Source organism: Formica exsecta, unplaced genomic scaffold (assembly GCF_003651465.1).
Source record: "Formica exsecta isolate Colony F162 unplaced genomic scaffold, ASM365146v1 scaffold353, whole genome shotgun sequence".
In the NCBI taxonomy this organism is placed as follows: Eukaryota; Metazoa; Arthropoda; class Insecta; order Hymenoptera; family Formicidae; genus Formica; species Formica exsecta.
In genome coordinates this window covers 881,410-900,614 of record NW_021850780.1, presented here as the reverse complement: position 1 = coordinate 900,614, position 19,205 = coordinate 881,410, and the positions used below count along the sequence as shown (strand labels likewise).

General features: G+C 31.5%; 3 protein-coding genes across 6 annotated transcripts; 1 reads left to right on the top strand and 2 right to left on the bottom strand.

Annotated features, from left to right (window-relative positions):
* Nucleotides 1-5,338: 5,338 nt before the first annotated feature.
* Nucleotides 5,339-9,120, bottom strand: LOC115238731 (putative peptidyl-prolyl cis-trans isomerase dodo). Its single transcript, XM_029812778.1, has 3 exons — nt 8,983-9,120; nt 8,013-8,225; nt 5,339-7,918 (listed from the first exon to the last, which is right to left on the bottom strand). Exons 1-3 carry the CDS (start codon nt 9,035-9,037, stop codon nt 7,698-7,700), a joined length of 489 nt encoding a protein of 162 aa, XP_029668638.1. The 5' UTR covers nt 9,038-9,120; the 3' UTR covers nt 5,339-7,697.
* Nucleotides 9,121-9,180: 60 nt separating this feature from the next.
* Nucleotides 9,181-12,515, top strand: LOC115238729 (presenilins-associated rhomboid-like protein, mitochondrial). Its single transcript, XM_029812776.1, has 8 exons — nt 9,181-9,399; nt 10,011-10,194; nt 10,481-10,582; nt 10,658-10,823; nt 10,931-11,151; nt 11,348-11,449; nt 11,589-11,686; nt 11,910-12,515. The coding sequence occupies exons 1-8, from the start codon at nt 9,353-9,355 to the stop codon at nt 12,004-12,006; spliced, it is 1,017 nt and encodes a 338-aa protein (XP_029668636.1). The 5' UTR covers nt 9,181-9,352; the 3' UTR covers nt 12,007-12,515.
* Nucleotides 12,100-19,191, bottom strand: LOC115238726 (S-formylglutathione hydrolase). Of its 4 annotated transcripts, XM_029812774.1 has the most exons (14): nt 18,898-19,100; nt 17,936-18,361; nt 17,630-17,851; nt 17,353-17,544; nt 16,985-17,200; nt 16,479-16,862; nt 16,063-16,317; nt 15,414-15,896; nt 15,115-15,327; nt 14,813-15,040; nt 13,508-13,578; nt 13,016-13,393; nt 12,714-12,939; nt 12,100-12,548 (listed from the first exon to the last, which is right to left on the bottom strand). In XM_029812774.1, exons 1-14 carry the CDS (start codon nt 18,997-18,999, stop codon nt 12,366-12,368), a joined length of 3,579 nt encoding a protein of 1,192 aa, XP_029668634.1. In that variant the 5' UTR covers nt 19,000-19,100; the 3' UTR covers nt 12,100-12,365. The 4 variants fall into 4 exon arrangements, 2 of the variants coding, with proteins under 2 accessions (XP_029668634.1, XP_029668633.1); XR_003884535.1 differs by lacking the exons at nt 12,100-12,548; nt 12,714-12,939; nt 13,016-13,393; nt 13,508-13,578 and adding exons at nt 14,024-14,119; nt 14,244-14,525 and having other exon boundaries at nt 14,749-15,040; nt 18,898-19,191; XR_003884536.1 differs by lacking the exons at nt 12,100-12,548; nt 12,714-12,939; nt 13,016-13,393; nt 13,508-13,578 and adding exons at nt 14,024-14,119; nt 14,244-14,522 and having other exon boundaries at nt 14,749-15,040; nt 18,898-19,191.
* Between the last annotated feature and the right edge of the window lie 14 nt (nt 19,192-19,205).

The following is a 19,205-nucleotide window of genomic DNA, read 5'->3' as shown; positions in this document are numbered from 1 at the left end:
ATGTAATAGTTCAATATATATTATTCGAATATAATCATAGAATTATATGTATATTGCATATAAAATGTCTTCAATTTTTCACAATAATCCCTCGCATATACTTTTATTTTTTTAAGTCATACAATTCGTAATAAATTTCCTATCTATTATTAATACAAAACTAATTATTATTATTTTTTTAATATATATCGTGTAATGATAATATTATTAATTAAATTTATATTGCGTTATAAATTAATGCCTATCACCTTGTCGTTCTCTGAAAAATGAGAATATTACAAAAGAAATCTAACAAGAAATTTTAATGTGTATATTATTAATGTTCTCTCATAGAACTGCGATAAGATGACAAATGATTGATTTTCTGATCAATAAACGTTTATATGAAAAAACGCAATATATGCTCAGTTAGTTATGTTTTATGTTATATTACACGCGACACGTATTAGAAAGGTGATAATTTATATTATTTTGTATTTTAAAAAAATATCAAATTAATTATACATTATATAGCTCTTAAGAAAATGAAGATGCGAAGGATTATTGCTTGAAAGATTAAACAAGAGATTAAAAATCAATGCGAAATAAAATAAATTTTGAATCAAATAGTAATGCATTATTATTCAAGATATCCTTGTCTTACAATGGATCGATTGCAACATTTCTTCAGATGTACTGATATTCAAATCGTTAAAGACAGCGAGAGATAGGCAAACGCAACTTTGCACCGTAATAAAGAAGATTCTGCGCGCACTAAAAATGCATCATCAATGAATATAACTACTGAAAATAATATCTTCTGAATGGAATTGTATTTTACTCTCTTATACAAGAGATTCTTATGTACTAATTTTATCACGGTAAATGATTGGCTTCATCATATTACGCATTTACAATGATCTACATATGCAAATTTACAGGCGCGAAATCTTATCTTCTCTCACATAAATATATAAAGTAAAATATCTTATTGTTAGTAAAAATCACTGTTACATGTATCTATGACCTCTGATCTTGCTACGTTTGCAAAAAATTTATGATAAGCTGTTCTCAATTATAATACAAGCAACTATTCTAGCTTTACATTCAATTTACTACAAAAGCATTAGCATTCTACAATTTTACCGAGTGATTTATAACTCGAATCATTACGTCCGTCGCCGAGTCTTTCGATAATCTTTCCAAGAGATATATTTTGAAGAATAAAAAAAAAGCTATTTATATAATCATAGAGCAAACATTTATATTTATAGCTCTATTAATAATTTTATAAAAACATATTAATGTCTCTCTCACCGAGTTGTGAAATATTTTATGTGTATTGTAAGATATTAAGCCGTATAAAACCTCAATCGCATAACCGCAAAATGTAATTCTGTATTCTTCAAGAAAAACTGGCCTCGCATATCAATATCACAGCCCGTTTAAAATTCTGCATTGAAAAAAAAAAACGAATACGAAAGAAAAGTGCGTTTTTTTATATTGTTCGCAACAACTGCACTTCGTTATGGAATTGAGTCTTTTCAAAAGAAAAGCTATAACAAAAAACGAGTCAGTCGTTCATAAATAAACATGTCCAATCAAATTTATACTGAAGAAAAACTAGCTCTAGTTTCATTAAAAGTATCTTTAGCTGAAAAAATGAGTTTCCAGACACTCCGTATAAAAAATAGGTGATATGAAATCATGAAATATAAGAAAACAGAAACGAAGAAAGAAAGGGGAGAAGAAGAAGGAAGAAAGAAAGAGAGAGAGAGAGAGAGAGAGAAAGAGAAAAATCGATTTATTGGAGTTATCTGTGAGATCATTTTCATCATTGCGTGCTACAAATCTCTATAAATTCGGATGTCGTGACCAATTTATGGTAGCTCGTAGTAATTCGAAGAAAAAATTGTGGAGTTTGCGCAACCACTCTTGATCGCTAATGATCTCTCGTCAGGGTCGCGCGGAGACACATCCTCCGCATCCTAAATGGTAATGCGGAGATGCACGCACGCGAGTAATGCGAGCGCAGCAAAACTGCGCTGTTCGGATAGTGCCACTTTAAAAAAGTTACACCGTCCTTTCAATCGCCGATCGAATGTTTGTATTACATTGTTGAATTCTATCCAAGCTATTTTCAACACGAACATATTTTATTTGGATATCCGTGCATTGTCAAAATGTTATATAACTAAAGGAAATATATCAAATAATCGCACACATTCTTTCTATTTCATATCATCAATATTCCGTCATTTCGTCCCATCAGATGCAATCGAGAAAAATTTGAAAAGAGCCTCTCCTCGAATAATATTCTACATACGTCATATATTTGTACTCGCGCAAAAATGAAAAGAAAAAATTAAATAGATAAATATTTCACAATAGAAATATTTCTATCGATATATTATTTTTCTATAAATTAAGAATATAAATTAGAATCGCATGAAAGTATCAGAAAAAGAGGAGAGGGAGATTAAGCGAGAAATAATTGTTTAAGCTATGATTGCTAAAAGGAAGTTCATTATCGATCACTATTTGGTAATGATTATGCGATCATCCATCATCTCACGTGACTTGATTTGTCTCTCTATTTAGATATACAAACTTCTTTAAGGTCACGCATATATCGAATTAACTGTTAATGGGCGTGTTGTACGCATCGCGCATTAACCAGGTCGCCCCATAGTCGGAGGAAATCCGCCATTCAAGGGCCCCTCAGCTGGGAACACCGCGCGAAACCTGCTTCAAATTATTATGTAATCGCTCATATCAACACACACTCTTGAGCGATCTGGGGACGCGATTGGCATAATGCGCGGTAATACGTCACATTTGCAATTCCATGCAATAATAATATATCAATCATCGACCCTTTCAAGAAAGCATATTATTTTGGAAGTTTGAAAATAAAACTGACTATTTTTATATGACATTGCAATAAAAAGTAATAAACTAGTGTCCATTAATTTAAAAAAACTCTACATATTTTTTGAAAATAAAAAAGTATTTAAAAAATAATATAAATCGACTTTAATTTTTTATAAAAATAGTAATTTATATTAATAAATTATAATTTTGAAAAAAATGCATTGCATTTCTAGTATGTCAGTTGTGTATAACATAATTATCGATAATCTTATGCAAATTAAAATAGAATATATATTGCATTTCCCGTTTCAAGGATGCGAAAAGAGCGAGCTTCACTCATGCGACAATGTATAATACAACATTATTCTATCATGCATATATAGATTCACATGCGTTAGACTCACTCGAGTAATCAGCGTATCGCGTATTATTCTCGATCAGGACAACGTGGCCATTTTAACCCTTTCACGTCTAATGACTATTTTATGGATTAATCGACAGACTACGTATATAAAAGACTGTTGGAAAACATTTCAAGCTTATTAAGAGCGGCTATGAAATATCGAAAAATCGAAGAAGAACGTTATAAATATACGTGCAAAAAAAGATGTCTCAAAGTTATATAAACCTAATAAATATATATTTCAAAAATATAAAGAAAGGCAAACAATTTATGGAATAGACGCGATCATTATACTTGATCATACAATGCGACTAGATTAATTCAAAAATCATTCATGTCTCTTAATATTTTTGTTAAAGAAACGGATTTATTCATCTAAGCAGTAATTCTATCGTCGCCAATTATCTTATTATTATTTTAGTTTTGTCGTTAATCAAGGTGTCTACTCAAATCTTGTAAAAAAGTTCCTGATCTTCTAGATATTTTTGTACAAAATTTTAAGTAAAATTATACATTTTGCAACTTTTTAAAATAAATTTCCAAAAAGGTTTCTATTCATATTATCAAAAAGGAAGAAAAAAACATTTAAATTTCAAATATTAAATTTGAAAAAGTACTGAAGAGACTGAATGGCTTTCACAAGATAAGCATTTTTCATTTTTTATCATCAAGAATTAAAACTATTACGAGAGATTATGTTTACATACTCAATATTTTGCTGAGACATTAATAAACATAAACAGAGATATGTATTTATAATTTTAAACACAACATTCACAATCTTCATAAATATATTTTAAAAGATATTTAGATATTTATCTGTTTCATAAAATATAGAGCATGACTAAAGTACATTTAATCTCGATTTAGAATCAATTTTTAGACGCAATATACGACATAGCAATATCACTACCTAAATGCATATGCGAATGTGATCGTATCACTGTACTGATTATTAATTTGACCAATCGGCCGCTTGCAATATGAGAAAGCAAAATTGTTAAAAAATTGATACAATTTTCAAAAGAATTCTCCGAGAATCCCAATAAAAGGATTTCATGAAATTTCCTTAATTGTTCAAGGTAAAAAAGGAATACTTGAGAATTCTAGACTTTCCAGGTTTTCCCAGGAAGCGGACATCCTGTTAATGCGAATGTGCTGGGCCGGATGGAATATGCACTTATATGCGAAAAAACGCGGCTTGTTACGAGCACGCGCGATAATTTAACACTCCACGCGACATTTCACTCGAGACTACTGATACAAGTTCACTTTTCACGGGATAAAAACGTGAAAAACGCGGAAGAAAGACGCGATACGAAACTACTGTGGGCAAATATATAACGAACATAATTGCGTTGCGCTTCATTCGGTATTGCCAACATTTATTTTTCACGAAAGAAGCGCATACAACTTCGTACCGATTAGAGCGCGGAATTTCCAATATTCAAACACAAATCAACTTTTAAATTAAAAACGAATCTTGCATACATTTCAATATAATAAAAATGAAAAAACGTTTGATAACCGACATCTCACAATAATCAAACAATACTTTTGATCACTTTTAAAAACGTGAAATATATACAAGAAGCGACAAAATTATGGCGCAAACAAATACGGTGATTAAAAAATACTAGATCAAAATTCTATATATAAATCGAAAGATAAATAGTTAAAATCGCTTTCCCTCTACAATAATAGTTGAAATTATTTTCGAAAATAAAGATTTTTAAGAATTATATTAAATTATTTAAAATTGTTTAAAATCATAAAAAACGGTTTAAAATCGCAAACAAATTTTCATTATTTTAACATACTTATTTATATAATCAAAAATATTTGAGAATTGTATAAAATTTTTTCTGATTTTTTCCTAAAACAGAATCTATTTAAAAAAATATAAATTACTTTATAATAATTTACCGATATATAAATTTTATATAATTATTTATATAATTATTATATGAATGAATTTACATAATGAGAACACAATTGTGACATCTTTTTACAATTTTGAAACGTGAAAACAAATTGTCTTGAAAAAATTAAATATACAGAATATATACGACATACACATACATTTTGCAATGTTATTTAATGTATTTCGTTCTCATCGATAGAAGCAAACTGACAAATACATAGTGATCGATGAAATGTACGACGTATCTTTAAATAGTATTTTTGGAGAGACTGCTTTTTTCTCATCACCTAAATTACAATTCATACAATAAAATCATATAATTAGTTAGTAATTAATGATTAATAATAGTAATTAATGTATGTAATTATCCATATATCCGAAGATTACAAACTGTTAAATTCCTTCAACATCATATGTGCTTTGATTAAATGATAGTTTAATTAACATCAACGGTAACATTTATTTCCTACAAGTAAACGATTTGACCGAAGATAACTAGTCGTGAGTCATTAAAGTAGCTGCGCACGTTTGTATGATAATATTGCGTATGGTTTTACAAGTCTTTTTAATCTTTTCGCATTTTGTATACTTCTATGATATTCTGCATTAACACTCAAGGAATCAGACCAACTTTAAATTTTCGCTAACTAATTTCAAAAGAATGATGTTTTGTCACGTTCGAGTAATTTATAAAATACTGAATATATATCGATCTTTTAATATTCCATGTACCACATGTACTTAGAAATATTCAATTTTATCTACACGAAAATCTTACTATAAATCAGAAGAAAAATAAAAGAGAGAGACAAAACAGATCATTCAAATGAATCTAGCTATCGTATTGATGTGTAAAGTTACCAACAAATCTCTTAAAGTTACATTTAAAATTTTGTTGTAGAGCTTAAAACATATACATTATCCCTCTGCTACATGTATATTTAAGCATAAATCATCTTGTGTATGGAATCCTAATGGTAAGTATGGTAAATTCACGTATAATACATTAATTTATATATTTTATGTAACATAGCTAAAAATGATTCTCTGGAATTGCCCCAGTTGTGCTTGTCTTATATATCATAAACCTTGTTTCATAACATAACGTTGTAAAAAGTTGTATATATATATATTTACTTCCAAAATTAACCATCTCCAAAAATTTCTATCTTTCAGGACATCGAAATATGTGTACAGAACACCTCAATATATTTTCTTTTTAATTTACTTTCTATCCACACAATTTGTTGATTTATTGAAAGAAATAGATTTTTTATCCTATATTACTTGTCTATATTGTGTCATCTTCGAATTGGAAATGGTATTTTTCGGAAATAGAGATTTATACATATTTTTTCCGTGATTTCTTTTCCCAACATTATGTGTTACTGTATTAATATCGAAAATACATCAAGATTTATGATTCTGTTATAGCATGGGGCAATAGAAATGCTTATTGAAATGTTGAAGTACGTATCATACTGCAAATGCGTCAAATATTACATAGGAATAGAAGATTAATAAAAAAATAAAAAAAGCATATTTATTTTATTTTAAAATTGAAACATGAGAAACATTTTATTAAAATATTTAGGATACTATGAGTACATTTTGGATACTGTCAATGTATTTAAAAATTTACACAAAGATAAGATTTACTATTAATGTTTGATTGATAAAATTTGCTTTCTCTCAATGAATGCAATGTAATTTTATAGTTAAACTTAATTATAATTGACTCAATTGTCATTAGTATACGTTTAAATTGCAAATAAATAAGATACAATAAAAAAGTGAAATTTCACTATAAATATGATTAAGAATTGGCCAATCAATAATATATAATCAATATTACAATACAATAGCTTTGTTGCTAAAAGTAATCTGCCATAACACTTTTTAATATTTCATGTAATTTCCATTGTTATACCAATAATAATCATACAAAGTTATTAGGCAATAATTAATTGCGCAGTCCAAGTTTTAACTTTCATCAAGCTGGAAGATACATTTAACATTAAACAATCCCTACATCCTGAGGTAAGATAATGATAAGTGGATTTCTCCAAAGAGCATATTCAAATATTATATTTCCCCTAATGTTAATAGTTGTCAATGTTAATATCCCAGCTCCTATATCAATGATTGTGATGTATGTACTCTCACACTTAAAATATTAATGATGCCTCAAAGTTTCTTTGATTACACCGTTAATTTACTATTATCCTATTGCAAAGCAGAAAATTATCAACAAAAGAAGAGAAAAATATAAGAATAATTTTACATTTAAATCTAGTTTAAAAAGTCGAGCCTAAAAAAATGCTTCATTTTGAAATGTCAAGTTCAAAATCTAATTTAAATAAAATATACCACAACAATCAACACATGATGTTGGGAGAACACCTATTGGTATGAATTTATAATTGTTAAGATTAAAAGACAAAGAGATAGAGAGAAAGATAAGAGAGAGAGAAATTTCTCACAAGTTTTCGGCAATTTATTTTGAGCTCTGCTGGCTTATGCAGTCCGCTGGATGATGTGAATTCCGCTATCTGTGTGCACAGGCGAAGACAGCTCGCCTACCTTCAGCGTGAACGCCGCTTGCTCGAAAGGCTTTTGCATCGCGCCCCGACTAAAGGGCCCGAGGTCACCGCCGCGCTTCGCCGAACTACAATCGCTGTACTTGGAAGCGAGTTCGGCAAACGTCGCTTTACCGGACGCGATTTGTTCTCTATAAGCTGTCAACAATATATTCTCTATGTAACATCACATGGCAAAAAGAATATTCTATTCGCAAACAAAATGCAATAAAAAATATTTATAAAAGATTACATTTAACAAGTTCAAGAGCATCTTCTTTTGACCTAGTAATATTTTCTTCTCGCCAGGAAGAAGGCCGTCGAGAGCCTGAATGTTTCACAAGTAGATGAGAACATTGTACTTCTTCCGGACCATCCGCTTTGCCATTACCAGATGGATCCGCAGGTTTATCTGGCCTATCCCATTGACTCTCCTTAGTATAAATATTTAAATAATAATGTTGACCTGTAATTATGATACAGATTCCTGTAAAAAATTGACTGAAAGATTATGATTACAATAGTGTTATATTTATTTAAGACAGACATCTAAATCTGTGTTTTCTCTTCATTTCTTCATTGCTCTTTATGTTTGTATGAATAAAAACTTGATTATTCTAAACTGAGTGAACATTAAGATCATCAATTAAATACAAATCGAAAATAAAATTATATATGATAGTTCGACAGTTCGTAAAGTATACTTTTAGATCTAATTAAGTTCATATATTTTATAACAATTGTGCCAATCATCCCTTTTGAGAATACTTGTCTTTACGTAGTATGTATTAAGTTCACATTTAAATAACAGTTTGCAGATTTGTAAAAGTTGTTATGTGAGAGACAAGACCCAAGAAGATCCCTGCTAAATATTTCATAAGCCAAAATTTCCGACAAATCAATAAATAACTTTCGTAAAGCAAATTCTTCCCTTTTTTATAATAGATATTTGCGTGACGCGAGGTCTATCGACGAAAATGAAGCTCGACGAAACGGTTCCTCGGCACAGCATTCGATCGTTTCTCGTCCTCAAAAATTCATATCGATACGAAGTACGAAATTGACAAGAAAATTCGGCGGAATCTCGAGGGGAGCCTTGCCTTCGGATTGATCGTATCGGCGAAAAAATGCCGGCGAATGAATGGGACGCGTGATCTCGCCGGTGACGAAATTCGTCGACGACGAGTCGCAAAAATCGTGATCCCGATTTCGAGAGAACGTACCGGTCGATCTGCTGAGACGTTTCTCCCATCCTGCTGGTAGCTCCTCGTCCGCCATTGCCGTGTCGGGGGAGTATTTTCGAGATAATTTCGACGTTCTCCCTCACGTCAAACGCCGCGGATCGTCTCCATTGCGCCGAGATTCGTGCCAGTCGAGCCGCCAGGCTCGCCAACCTCCCCGAGAATAATCGCTTTTTCGACGCGACGTGAAATCTCGAACGGGTTAACGTCACGTCTGATCTCGCGATCGTTCCGTCTCTAGCACGAAAGATTATCCGGCGTGTCTCGTGCTGCTAAATTTCCCTCACTTTACGCATGTACAGGCGTATGGAATCTTTGCGAATTCTACAGACCTGCGATAAATTTCGGTAGCATGACAACTAGAACATTTTTACACCTGGGCGACACGGCGAACAGATGGTGCGAAGGATTTTCATAACCTCTCTCTCTCTCTATCTCTCTCTCTCTCTTTCTCTCTAGTACATATGACACCGTACTACTTTTGCTTTGTTTACACTTTTGTAAACATTTTATTTCACAAATTTTTTTCTCTTATTTCTTAAACATAATTGTCTATAATTCTCTGTACTCCTTGCTGTGAAATTATGTTAAAAACTTTTCATTATTTTTTAATAATATTGATCATTTCATAGCATTATATTGGTTTCTTATATCTACTAAATGTTTTTGATATATCTCATTTTTTAATATGCCAATATATAGTACATTTGCTGTTTTTTTTTTTCATCATGTATAAAAATTTATAAATTTGTATAAATTAATAATAAAAATCTATATATAAGACACTGTATAAGATGATTTTTAATTGTATATCTGAATATATTTCAGCAGAAATTTAGAATAATATAAATTGTTCAAGATTCTTCTTAAGTTGTAATAAATTACAAAAATACTAAAAAATACTACTTATTTTCCACTCCAATATACATTATAGCATGATCTATGTATAAAAATACCTAAAATATATGCTACATATAATCCAAGTATATTAATATAGTTTTTAATTGCAGTTTCTTTGCGACTGTACAATATTGCAAGCCCAAATTGCAAACATCACAATATAGGCAAATAAGAAACCTGAAGAAGTCACAGATTTCTCTTAAACAATCAGAGTCCCCTTTTCCAAATGTTCATATTGAAACTGGAACTATACAACCTGCGAGGTTGTGGAAACATCTCGGTTTCACCATCATGGTAAATAAATAATTCACAAAATTATTCATGGACTTTCCTTATGGAATCAAACAATATATTTTATAGTTTAAACAACACATCTGTTCCATTTATGTGTAAAAAGAAATAAAACGAGTTAAAAAGTATAGCAGTATCAAAGAAAAAAAATATATTCTTCTGAAATTGTTGCCAATAATGTTGGAAATAGAATTTGATTGTCGCTAATATCTGTGATAGGGTCTCTTATTCTTTAAATACTTCGAAATAAATTATTTTTTAATATTTAGCAACATTTTTGTTCCATCAGTTTAGCAGTGCCTCTATGGTCGGTGCTGCAATTTGGGAATATGAGCGTATCAGAAGCCAGACATACAAAATAATCCAACGTTTTAGACAGTTTCGAACTAATGTACGTATTAGTTAAAGAAATATTTAGTAGATGATTTTGCATGTTTTATTGTATATACAATAATATATTGGTTAGCGAACAGGATGGAGGGGCGAAATGGAGACATGGTGGAGAAACTTGACGGAAGGACAGAAAATGTTTGTGCCTATATGTTTTTTAAATACAGTCATATTCTTAGCTTGGCGAGTGCCGGCATTGCAGAAGTCGATGGTGCGTTACTTTTGCGCCAATCCTGCCTCCAGTAAGTGGTATTATCGTCTCAAATATTTGATGCAAAATCTTGCAACATTTGTTTTTTTCTTTTTCGGATTATTGTAAATATTGATTGTAATAATTCTTATATATAAGGTGCGGCGTGCTGGCCTATGGTACTTTCTACCTTTTCGCATTATTCCGTATTTCATCTGGCTGCAAATATGTATGTATTACATAGCTTCAGCACGATAGCTGTGGCAGCGTTGGGAAAGGAGCAATTTTTAGCAGTCTATTTATCAAGTGGAGTGATAGCCAGTTTTGCTAGTCACGTATACAAAACTATGTTGGGTGTGCCAGGCCTTTCTTTAGGAGCGGTAAGCAGCTTTATTATAAAAAAAAAATATTGATAATAAACTTTATACAATATATCGTTAATATTCCGCAAATTCACAATTATTTTTGAAAATACAAGTCATTTGCATGCTCTAGAAAATATTTTCTCTTTTACATTTATTATATAAATAAGCTTTATCTTTCTTTATCTTTCAACAATTTTTTTTTCTATTTCAGTCAGGGGCAATTATGGGCATTCTTGGATTTATTTGTACACAATATCCTGACATTCAACTCAGTATCATTTTTCTTCCTATGCTCACGTTTACAGCCGGTATGGTATGTATCCTCATTTTTTATATTGAAATTTGGATATAACTTTGATTACATAAATGTAAAAATAGTATTATTTTTATATATCTTGGTATTATATATTTTTTTGTAATTTTGTTATATTTTTGCAATATTTTTCATTTAGGCAATCAAAGGAATAATGGCTTTGGATGTTGTTGGTTGTACCTTAGGATGGAAATATTTTGATCACGCTGCACATTTAGGTGGTGCATTATTCGGAATGTAAGTTCAATCACATAACAAAAATCAAGTTATAAAACTTGTAAATTGTATTATTATATATTTTGATATATTTTTTCTTCGAAAAAGAAAAAAATTGAGAATATTATTATTCAAATGCTCATTATAAATTTATACAATGCTAGATAATTTTTAATTAATAAAAATTTTCATTTTTGTCAAATAGTATAAATCGCATTATAATTTCTTTTTTTGAAAATTGCAGATTCTGGCAGGTTTGGGGCAATGCTAATATCTGGCAAAAGCGAGAACCACTTTTGACTCTCTGGCATGGATTCCGAGAACCTCGTAAATCACAATGATATTTTCCCTATTCTAGATTTTATTTATATTATATTCTATCCTCAAATTGTAAAGTTTCTATTATCTTGCAAGAACAAATTTGCCGAAAAATGTAGATATGCATTATATATTTTTATTATTTATACATCGTTTTTACATGATGAAATATAACTTTATCATTTCTCAAAAAAACAATAAGAAATTATATCAAAATAATCATTCATATAATTTTTATAGAAAAATGCAATTTTTTTCTTGGAGAAAATGTATCATTTTAATTTACAATAATTCTAAATCTCTGATAAGAAATATAATATAGATCGCAATATATCTCAAAAATCTAATGTTTTTAATAATAGAGTAATAATATAGGATATACTTAACTTTTAAGATATTTTATATGATGCTTGAAATGATCCTCGATGAATGTAGCTATAAAGTAATAGCTATGATCATAACCGTCCTGAAATCTGAGAACGAGTGCTATCCCATTATCTTTGGCAGCGTTTAATAAATTCTCTGGTAATAGTTGACCTTGTTTCAGAAACTGATCCTCATTGCCCTATAAATGTTCAAACTTTTATTATAAAATACAAAATACAAATTTTTCTTACGAAGCCCAAGTAATTAAAAGATTGAAGGAAAATCCTAGAAATATCAATTAAATGACTAAGGAAATAAGATATAAATTAAAATTAAATATAAATATATATTTTTAAAATTAAACCTGATCAATTAAGATGTCCAAAGGTGGACCATCATATATTTTTGCTAGTTCTGTAGCATCCCATTCTTTCCATGCAACATTATCTTCTGGCCCTCCCAGATATCCTGAGAAAGCATTCTTTCCCCATGGAGACAAAATTGGATTACTTATAGGTGCAAAAGCTGAGACCGTTTTGTATTGTCCAGGGTTTTTAAGGGCGCATATTAAAGCGCCATGTCCACCCATACTAAACAAGAAAAAAAAGGGATATTTTAAAAATCACATTCAAAAATATTCTTGCAAAAAATTACTATTTTTCATACCTATGGCCCATTATAGACTGCCTATCCGATAAAGTTGGAAATTCTTTATTGATCAAAGCTGGCAGTTCTTTGGTAACATAGCTATACATCTTGTAATTTTTGTTCCACGGTTCGCGTGTTGCATCCACATAGAATCCTGCACCACTGCCAAAGTCGTATTTATCATTCTCCCCAGGAATATTCAATCCTCTTGGACTTGTATCAGGTATAACAAGAAGTATACCATAATTCGCAGCATATTTCTGAGCTCCAGCTTTTTCACTGAAATTAGCCTCGGTACAAGTGAGACCAGACAACCAATAGATAACTGGTACAGGGCCTTCTTCAGCCTGGGGTGGTAAATAGACAGCGAATTTCATCTTGCATCCTAATTGTAGACTGTTAAATAATTACAATCGTCTATTTCACTGAGTGCAAAGTATTTTGCAGGAATAAATTTAATTGTAATTCATATTAATAAACTATATTTTTTGCATAAGTCGTGTATTTTACCTGTTGTGCGAATACACTTTCTGCCATCCTCCAAAAATTTTATTACTTTGCACTTGCGTTAACTCAGACATCTGAAAATTATTGTTAAAGTCTCAATAAACAATGCTCTTGAATGTTCCTAGATGATACAAATATTTTATCTCCTAAACTAAAATTTTGATGAATTATAAAAATGTTTATATTTTAAATTTAAGGACGTTGAGAGAGTATAAAATAAGATTATGGTTGGGTTAAGTTAGGTTAACCGATAAGTCGTCAAGTCGTCAAATGTAAGTATATTTATTATAGATACAAATATATATAATCATACATAATCGTATATCTCTCTTTACATAATATAATAATATTTAATCTTTATAAAAAATTTTAGATCAATTTTCTTAAAATTTAGTACGCATATATGTTTGAAACAACTTTTGTTAAAACTATTTGCATAAACGGAAGGAATAAGACGATAAAAATATAAAGTTTTTTATCTTTTTTTTATAAGTATTTTCGACTTTTTTTGAAAGCTTTACGTACTTTATATCCGAAATATGCGGATGATGCTTGTAGCTTCGGCCAAAATGCTCGTAAATTCACGCGCGCGAGAGGGCGAGAGATGCAAAATATCTTTAACATAAAAAACATGGTACTTTAAACTTTGATCTTTCAGATTTTTATGTGCATTATATACGCATTTATATGTATGTACCATACATATTTAGTATAGATAATACAACTTAAATAAACTTACTTGATATGAAAATTATATAACCATGGTGATGGTTTTTTTTTTAAATAATCATAAAGAAATATCAAAATAAAAGCTCTTAAAAGCTTTTTTTCTTAAATATATGGAAAATGGCATGGATTAATTTTTCCATTGTACAATTTTATTTATTATATCAACAGAATCATCATCACGATTTTTTTCCTAATTGTTGCTTCTCTTGTATACTAGAGGATCGCTTTGACAAGGCAATTTTTGTAGGACACGATTCGCACTTTGTATTCTTTCTTGAGATGTTACTTGCTGCTGAAATAAAATACAAATCATAAAAATTAGTAATTATCAAGACATCGAAAAACGAGAGATATTTGAAAAAATTAATTACTTAAAATTTAGAATATTTAATATTTGTTTTATCTCGATTCAAGTATTCTGATAATATGAAAATTTAAAAATAGATATGTGATGCAAAGATATTTAAATGATATTGTTATATGTATATATGTAATGGTATTCTTAATGCGCGTACATTTCTCGAATTGTGGTTCTATCTTAACTACACTGCCGATGCTCTCTCTCGATGATGCGAAAACGCTCGTACGGCTCGTACTCTTTGGAAGCTGATCTAACGAGCCTGCAGAACTCCCGTATGGACTTATGGACGATCTGATCGACGGAGGAAAGCTTGGCAATTCGATATTTTTGGCTATCAGTAATTTTTTAACATACGCTTCAGCTTCTACATGACGAATCGTGAACTCTGCAATGTCTTGCAGGACCAGCGCGTTCTGTTCTTGGAGCTCGCGCAGTTCTACCTCTCTCTGAAAAGCGTTTGAAGATGCAATCGTCAAAAAATGCAATTCATCATCGGCAGATTTTCTATGCAGCCTTTTACCTGCTGTAAAAGTACGATGTCGTCTCTCTTAAGAACATACAAGTTTTGTATATCCTTTTGCGCTTTACGAAGATTCTTATCGGCCCTGGATATCTTCTCTCCCTGTTCCACTGTCTGTTTCTCAACACTTAATAAATAATGTTGCTTATTTTCCTTCTCTTCTTTCATTCTCTCGATGTCATCGAGTAGTTGAGTATAATCATTCTGTGCTGTCTGTCCAATACAATTGTGTATTAATCATATATTGTTTCTTAATAATTAGGGAAGAAAGCTCCTATATATAGATATATGCAAAATACCTGCAATTTATCGGACAATTGTTGCAGTTGTGTTTGCTTTTGGTGCAATTTTTGCCGTGCATCACGCATTTGCTCCTCGAGTGTCTTCTGTTCCATCCATTCCGGTGCGTCCTGATCGACCGCCACCAGATTGTCTCTATATTTATCGTTGCACACGTTTACTACGCGTAACGTGTTCTCCATGCTACGTATCTCCTGCTCGGTTCGTCCGATGACTTCGTCCAGCTTGTCACCTCGCTCCCGCAACAGATATCGCTCCTGAGCGCTTTGTATTTTCAGATATGCAGTGGTCATCGGCAACCCTTCCGAAGTGGCACCCAACGTAGCGATGCCACTGTCATATCGCGCTTGCAGCTGCCGTATCCTGCTTTTTCTTTCGGTGATAGCAACCCGCAGTTCCGAGCATTCGTTGCCAGCAACCCTCTTTTGCACGACGAGCGCCTCTTTCTGCGCCGCGATTTCCGTCGCGCGCTCTTTAAGCGCCTGCGAGCAAAAATGGAGGTGTCATTTATGGCAATGGCTTGATTTTGCAATTGGAACGAATACAACTGATTCAAATTAAACAAAACTCTTGTTTTTAGACTAATATTCTCTTCTAATCATATTAATTAATTTTAATAGAGTAATCAATTTCGGAAATAAGACTTACCGCTTCGAGATGAAGACGATACTTTTCTAAATCGTAAACTTTATCGCTCACGTTCATTGTCATTCGTTCGAGCTGTGATACTCGAAGACGCATTATATTTTCCTCCACCTGTCTCTCCTCGTTCCGGGATTGCGCAGTCTTCAGTCGTTTCTCGCCTCCGTCCAGGAGCAATAGCAGATCCTGCTTCTTGCTCCGCAATCGTTCGAGTTCGTCGTTCTCGTTTGACAAGCAAATAGATATTTTTCTCATGTCATGCTGAAAAGAAAAAAAAACATTCTCTTTGTTTAAATTTTATTCAAATAAATTTTCTTTAACTAAGTTTTAATATACTTTGACTGTACTTTTTTTTTTAAACTAATTTTAAATTTATTTTTATTGTATGGCATAAACTTAAAAAAAGAAGTGCGAAATTTTACCTCTAAACTGACGATCTGGTTTTGCAGCAATTTAGATGTGGCTGTTCTCTCGTTCAGTACAGCTTGCAGCTCCTCAATTTTCGTCTGCTTCCTTTCGGCTTCGCTCTTGTCGCGTTCGTATCCTCTAATTCGCTCGAGTTTCATCTCACACTTTTGCAGATTAAATTCCACTCGATAGAGATCTTCCTTTTTCTCACTTAGCAGTTTCTTCTCTTTCGCTAGTAATCCGGCAAGCAAATCGACTTTCTTGTGTTCGCCCTGAGTTTGCACCTGCATCGTCTTTCTTTCGTTCTCCAATTCTCCAATTCTCTTCGTTGTACGTAAAATTGCGACTTGCAGCCGATTCAATTCCTTGACAATTACGGATTTCCGTTTTTCGTCGTGCTAAAAGTATTAAATTGTAACAAGTTATTATTCTTTCCAAAACTGCTCGCATTACCATATTATAGTCGATTCCCCTTCTTTTGATTTGGCATCAATCTCTACACATTACAACATGTACATACTTCGATCATCTTTTCCAAGCGTTTTGTTCTCTCTTCAACATTTAACTTCTGGTTCTCTATTTCCTCTAAAGTTGACATTAGATCATCGATCCGTTTCTTGCAATTGTCCACTTTTATATATTTGTTCTCGATCTCAATCTTTTTACGTTTCGCATTAGCTCGAACTTGTTGTATACGACGTCCCAGATCCCCCACTAATTTTCTCTGGATATGAACCTGTCTCAATGATTAGCGACAATCATTGTCAAGTTATAAAGATAAATCAAAATAATGAAGCAACAATTTAAATTAACATACAATAATTTAATAAAGAGATTTATAATTTTATAAAAAATATGATATATATAAATCTTCTGTTGCCTTCATACCTCGATGGCGTAAATATCAATCGCCTCTGTGATTTTACGCTGTTTCTCTCGGTTCGCGACAAGTTCCTTCTCCGATTGTTTAATCAGTTCCTCCAGCTGCTTATTATTTACAATCTGATCTTTTAAAAATTTCTCCATTTCTTCGAGATTGTTCTTCTTCTCTCTATCGATTTCTCGCAATGTTTCAATTTCCTACGATTTGTATATATATTTGATTGTATATATATATTTTTGTATATATTCTATGCAGAAGTTGAAAAAAATCGATTGTATATACTTTTAGGCTGTTTTGTATATCATTATCCCTTTGTCGCAGAACGTTAACGCTTTGCGTCCATTGATTTATCATCTGCCTCCGCTCTTTTAACGCTTCCATATACAATTTTGTTGTACGATCCAGAACAATCTCCATCTCTTGTACTTCGTCGAAGGCTTTGACAATAGCTTGGCGATAAGTTTCAAGTTCTCCGCTGAGTTTCTGCCGTTTCTGCTCCAATTCCTAAAAATAAGATTATCTCTTCAATATATATTTAACACTTTTAGAGATATATAGAGATATATATTTTAATTGTCTTTGTATTACCTTATACTTTTGTGCATCGTGCTTCATGTAACTTTCTATCAGCTGATTATCCTCTTCCTTCTGCGTGAGCATCTCCTCACACTTACGTAAATTATCTTCGTCAAAATGGACTGTTTGTTTTGCTTTAACTAGCTTCTTCGTAATCTTTAGCAGCTCGTTCTCTATGCATGATACTCTGTGATTCACATCCGCCCATTCCTTTTCAAACTCGCGCGCCTCTTGACGTAGTGACGACTCCTTGTTGCCACTGAGTCGATATAGATGATCCTCTGTCTCCATTTGAGTCGAATGTTCTGCAAGCAGCTTCTGATTGAAATCGTGCCGCATGGCTATATCACCAGTGTGCTTTTTCATCATCTTCAGCCGTTCCTCAAGACTTTCCAGCTTCGCATTTAAAGAAATCTTATACTTAGTCTTTCTAGCAACCTGTAGCAAACGATATAAATGTCTAAGATATGGTTTCACATTACAGTTTATATAACTTTTTTTTCAATTTAACTTATAATTTAATTTAATTTTACTGTGCATAACATAATTATTTTCTATATTATTTTATATTTATATAATTGAGTATCATAATAAATAATATTCTCTATTGTAAGATATTAATAGTAGACAATTATTCTTCACTTTATAAACAATAATAAATATAAGAATCATTACTCAATTATGATAAATATCTTTTATTTCTATGTCTCTCTCTTTTTAAATGTTTAAAAAAATATTTTTGTTTACATTCAATAATTACACAAATCAAAATTATTTTTGGACAAAATCTTTGTTAACAAAAACTGATTATTTCGTAATCGTCTTTAATTCTTATCCGAGCAACTGGGATTTTCTATTCTACGAAATAGGAAGAACAACGATTAAATTTATTTATATTGTTTATTTTATTAATATTGTTTAAATAAATCAAAGGGAATTATAAGATCTCTTGAGATTCTCTGTCATATCTTTACCTCTTCTTCCAGACGTTTGTTCTCTTCGTTAGCTACAGGAATTCGGAAACCGTCCTGCCATCCCAGTTGGCTCAGGATCACATCTATATTTCCCGTCGCCATGTGTCAAAATATTCTACTGTTCTATGTCGCTAATTATTCGTAGCAATTCATAACAATTCATATAACAGTATGCCACGTTCGATGCGATCCGCGACGCGGCAACGTTTGTATTTTGTCACTATGGTAACCGACAGGATAGCCAATATAATAGAATGCCAAATTTACTAGAGTAATTATCTCTGTTCTAGAGACCTTCAAGGAAATGC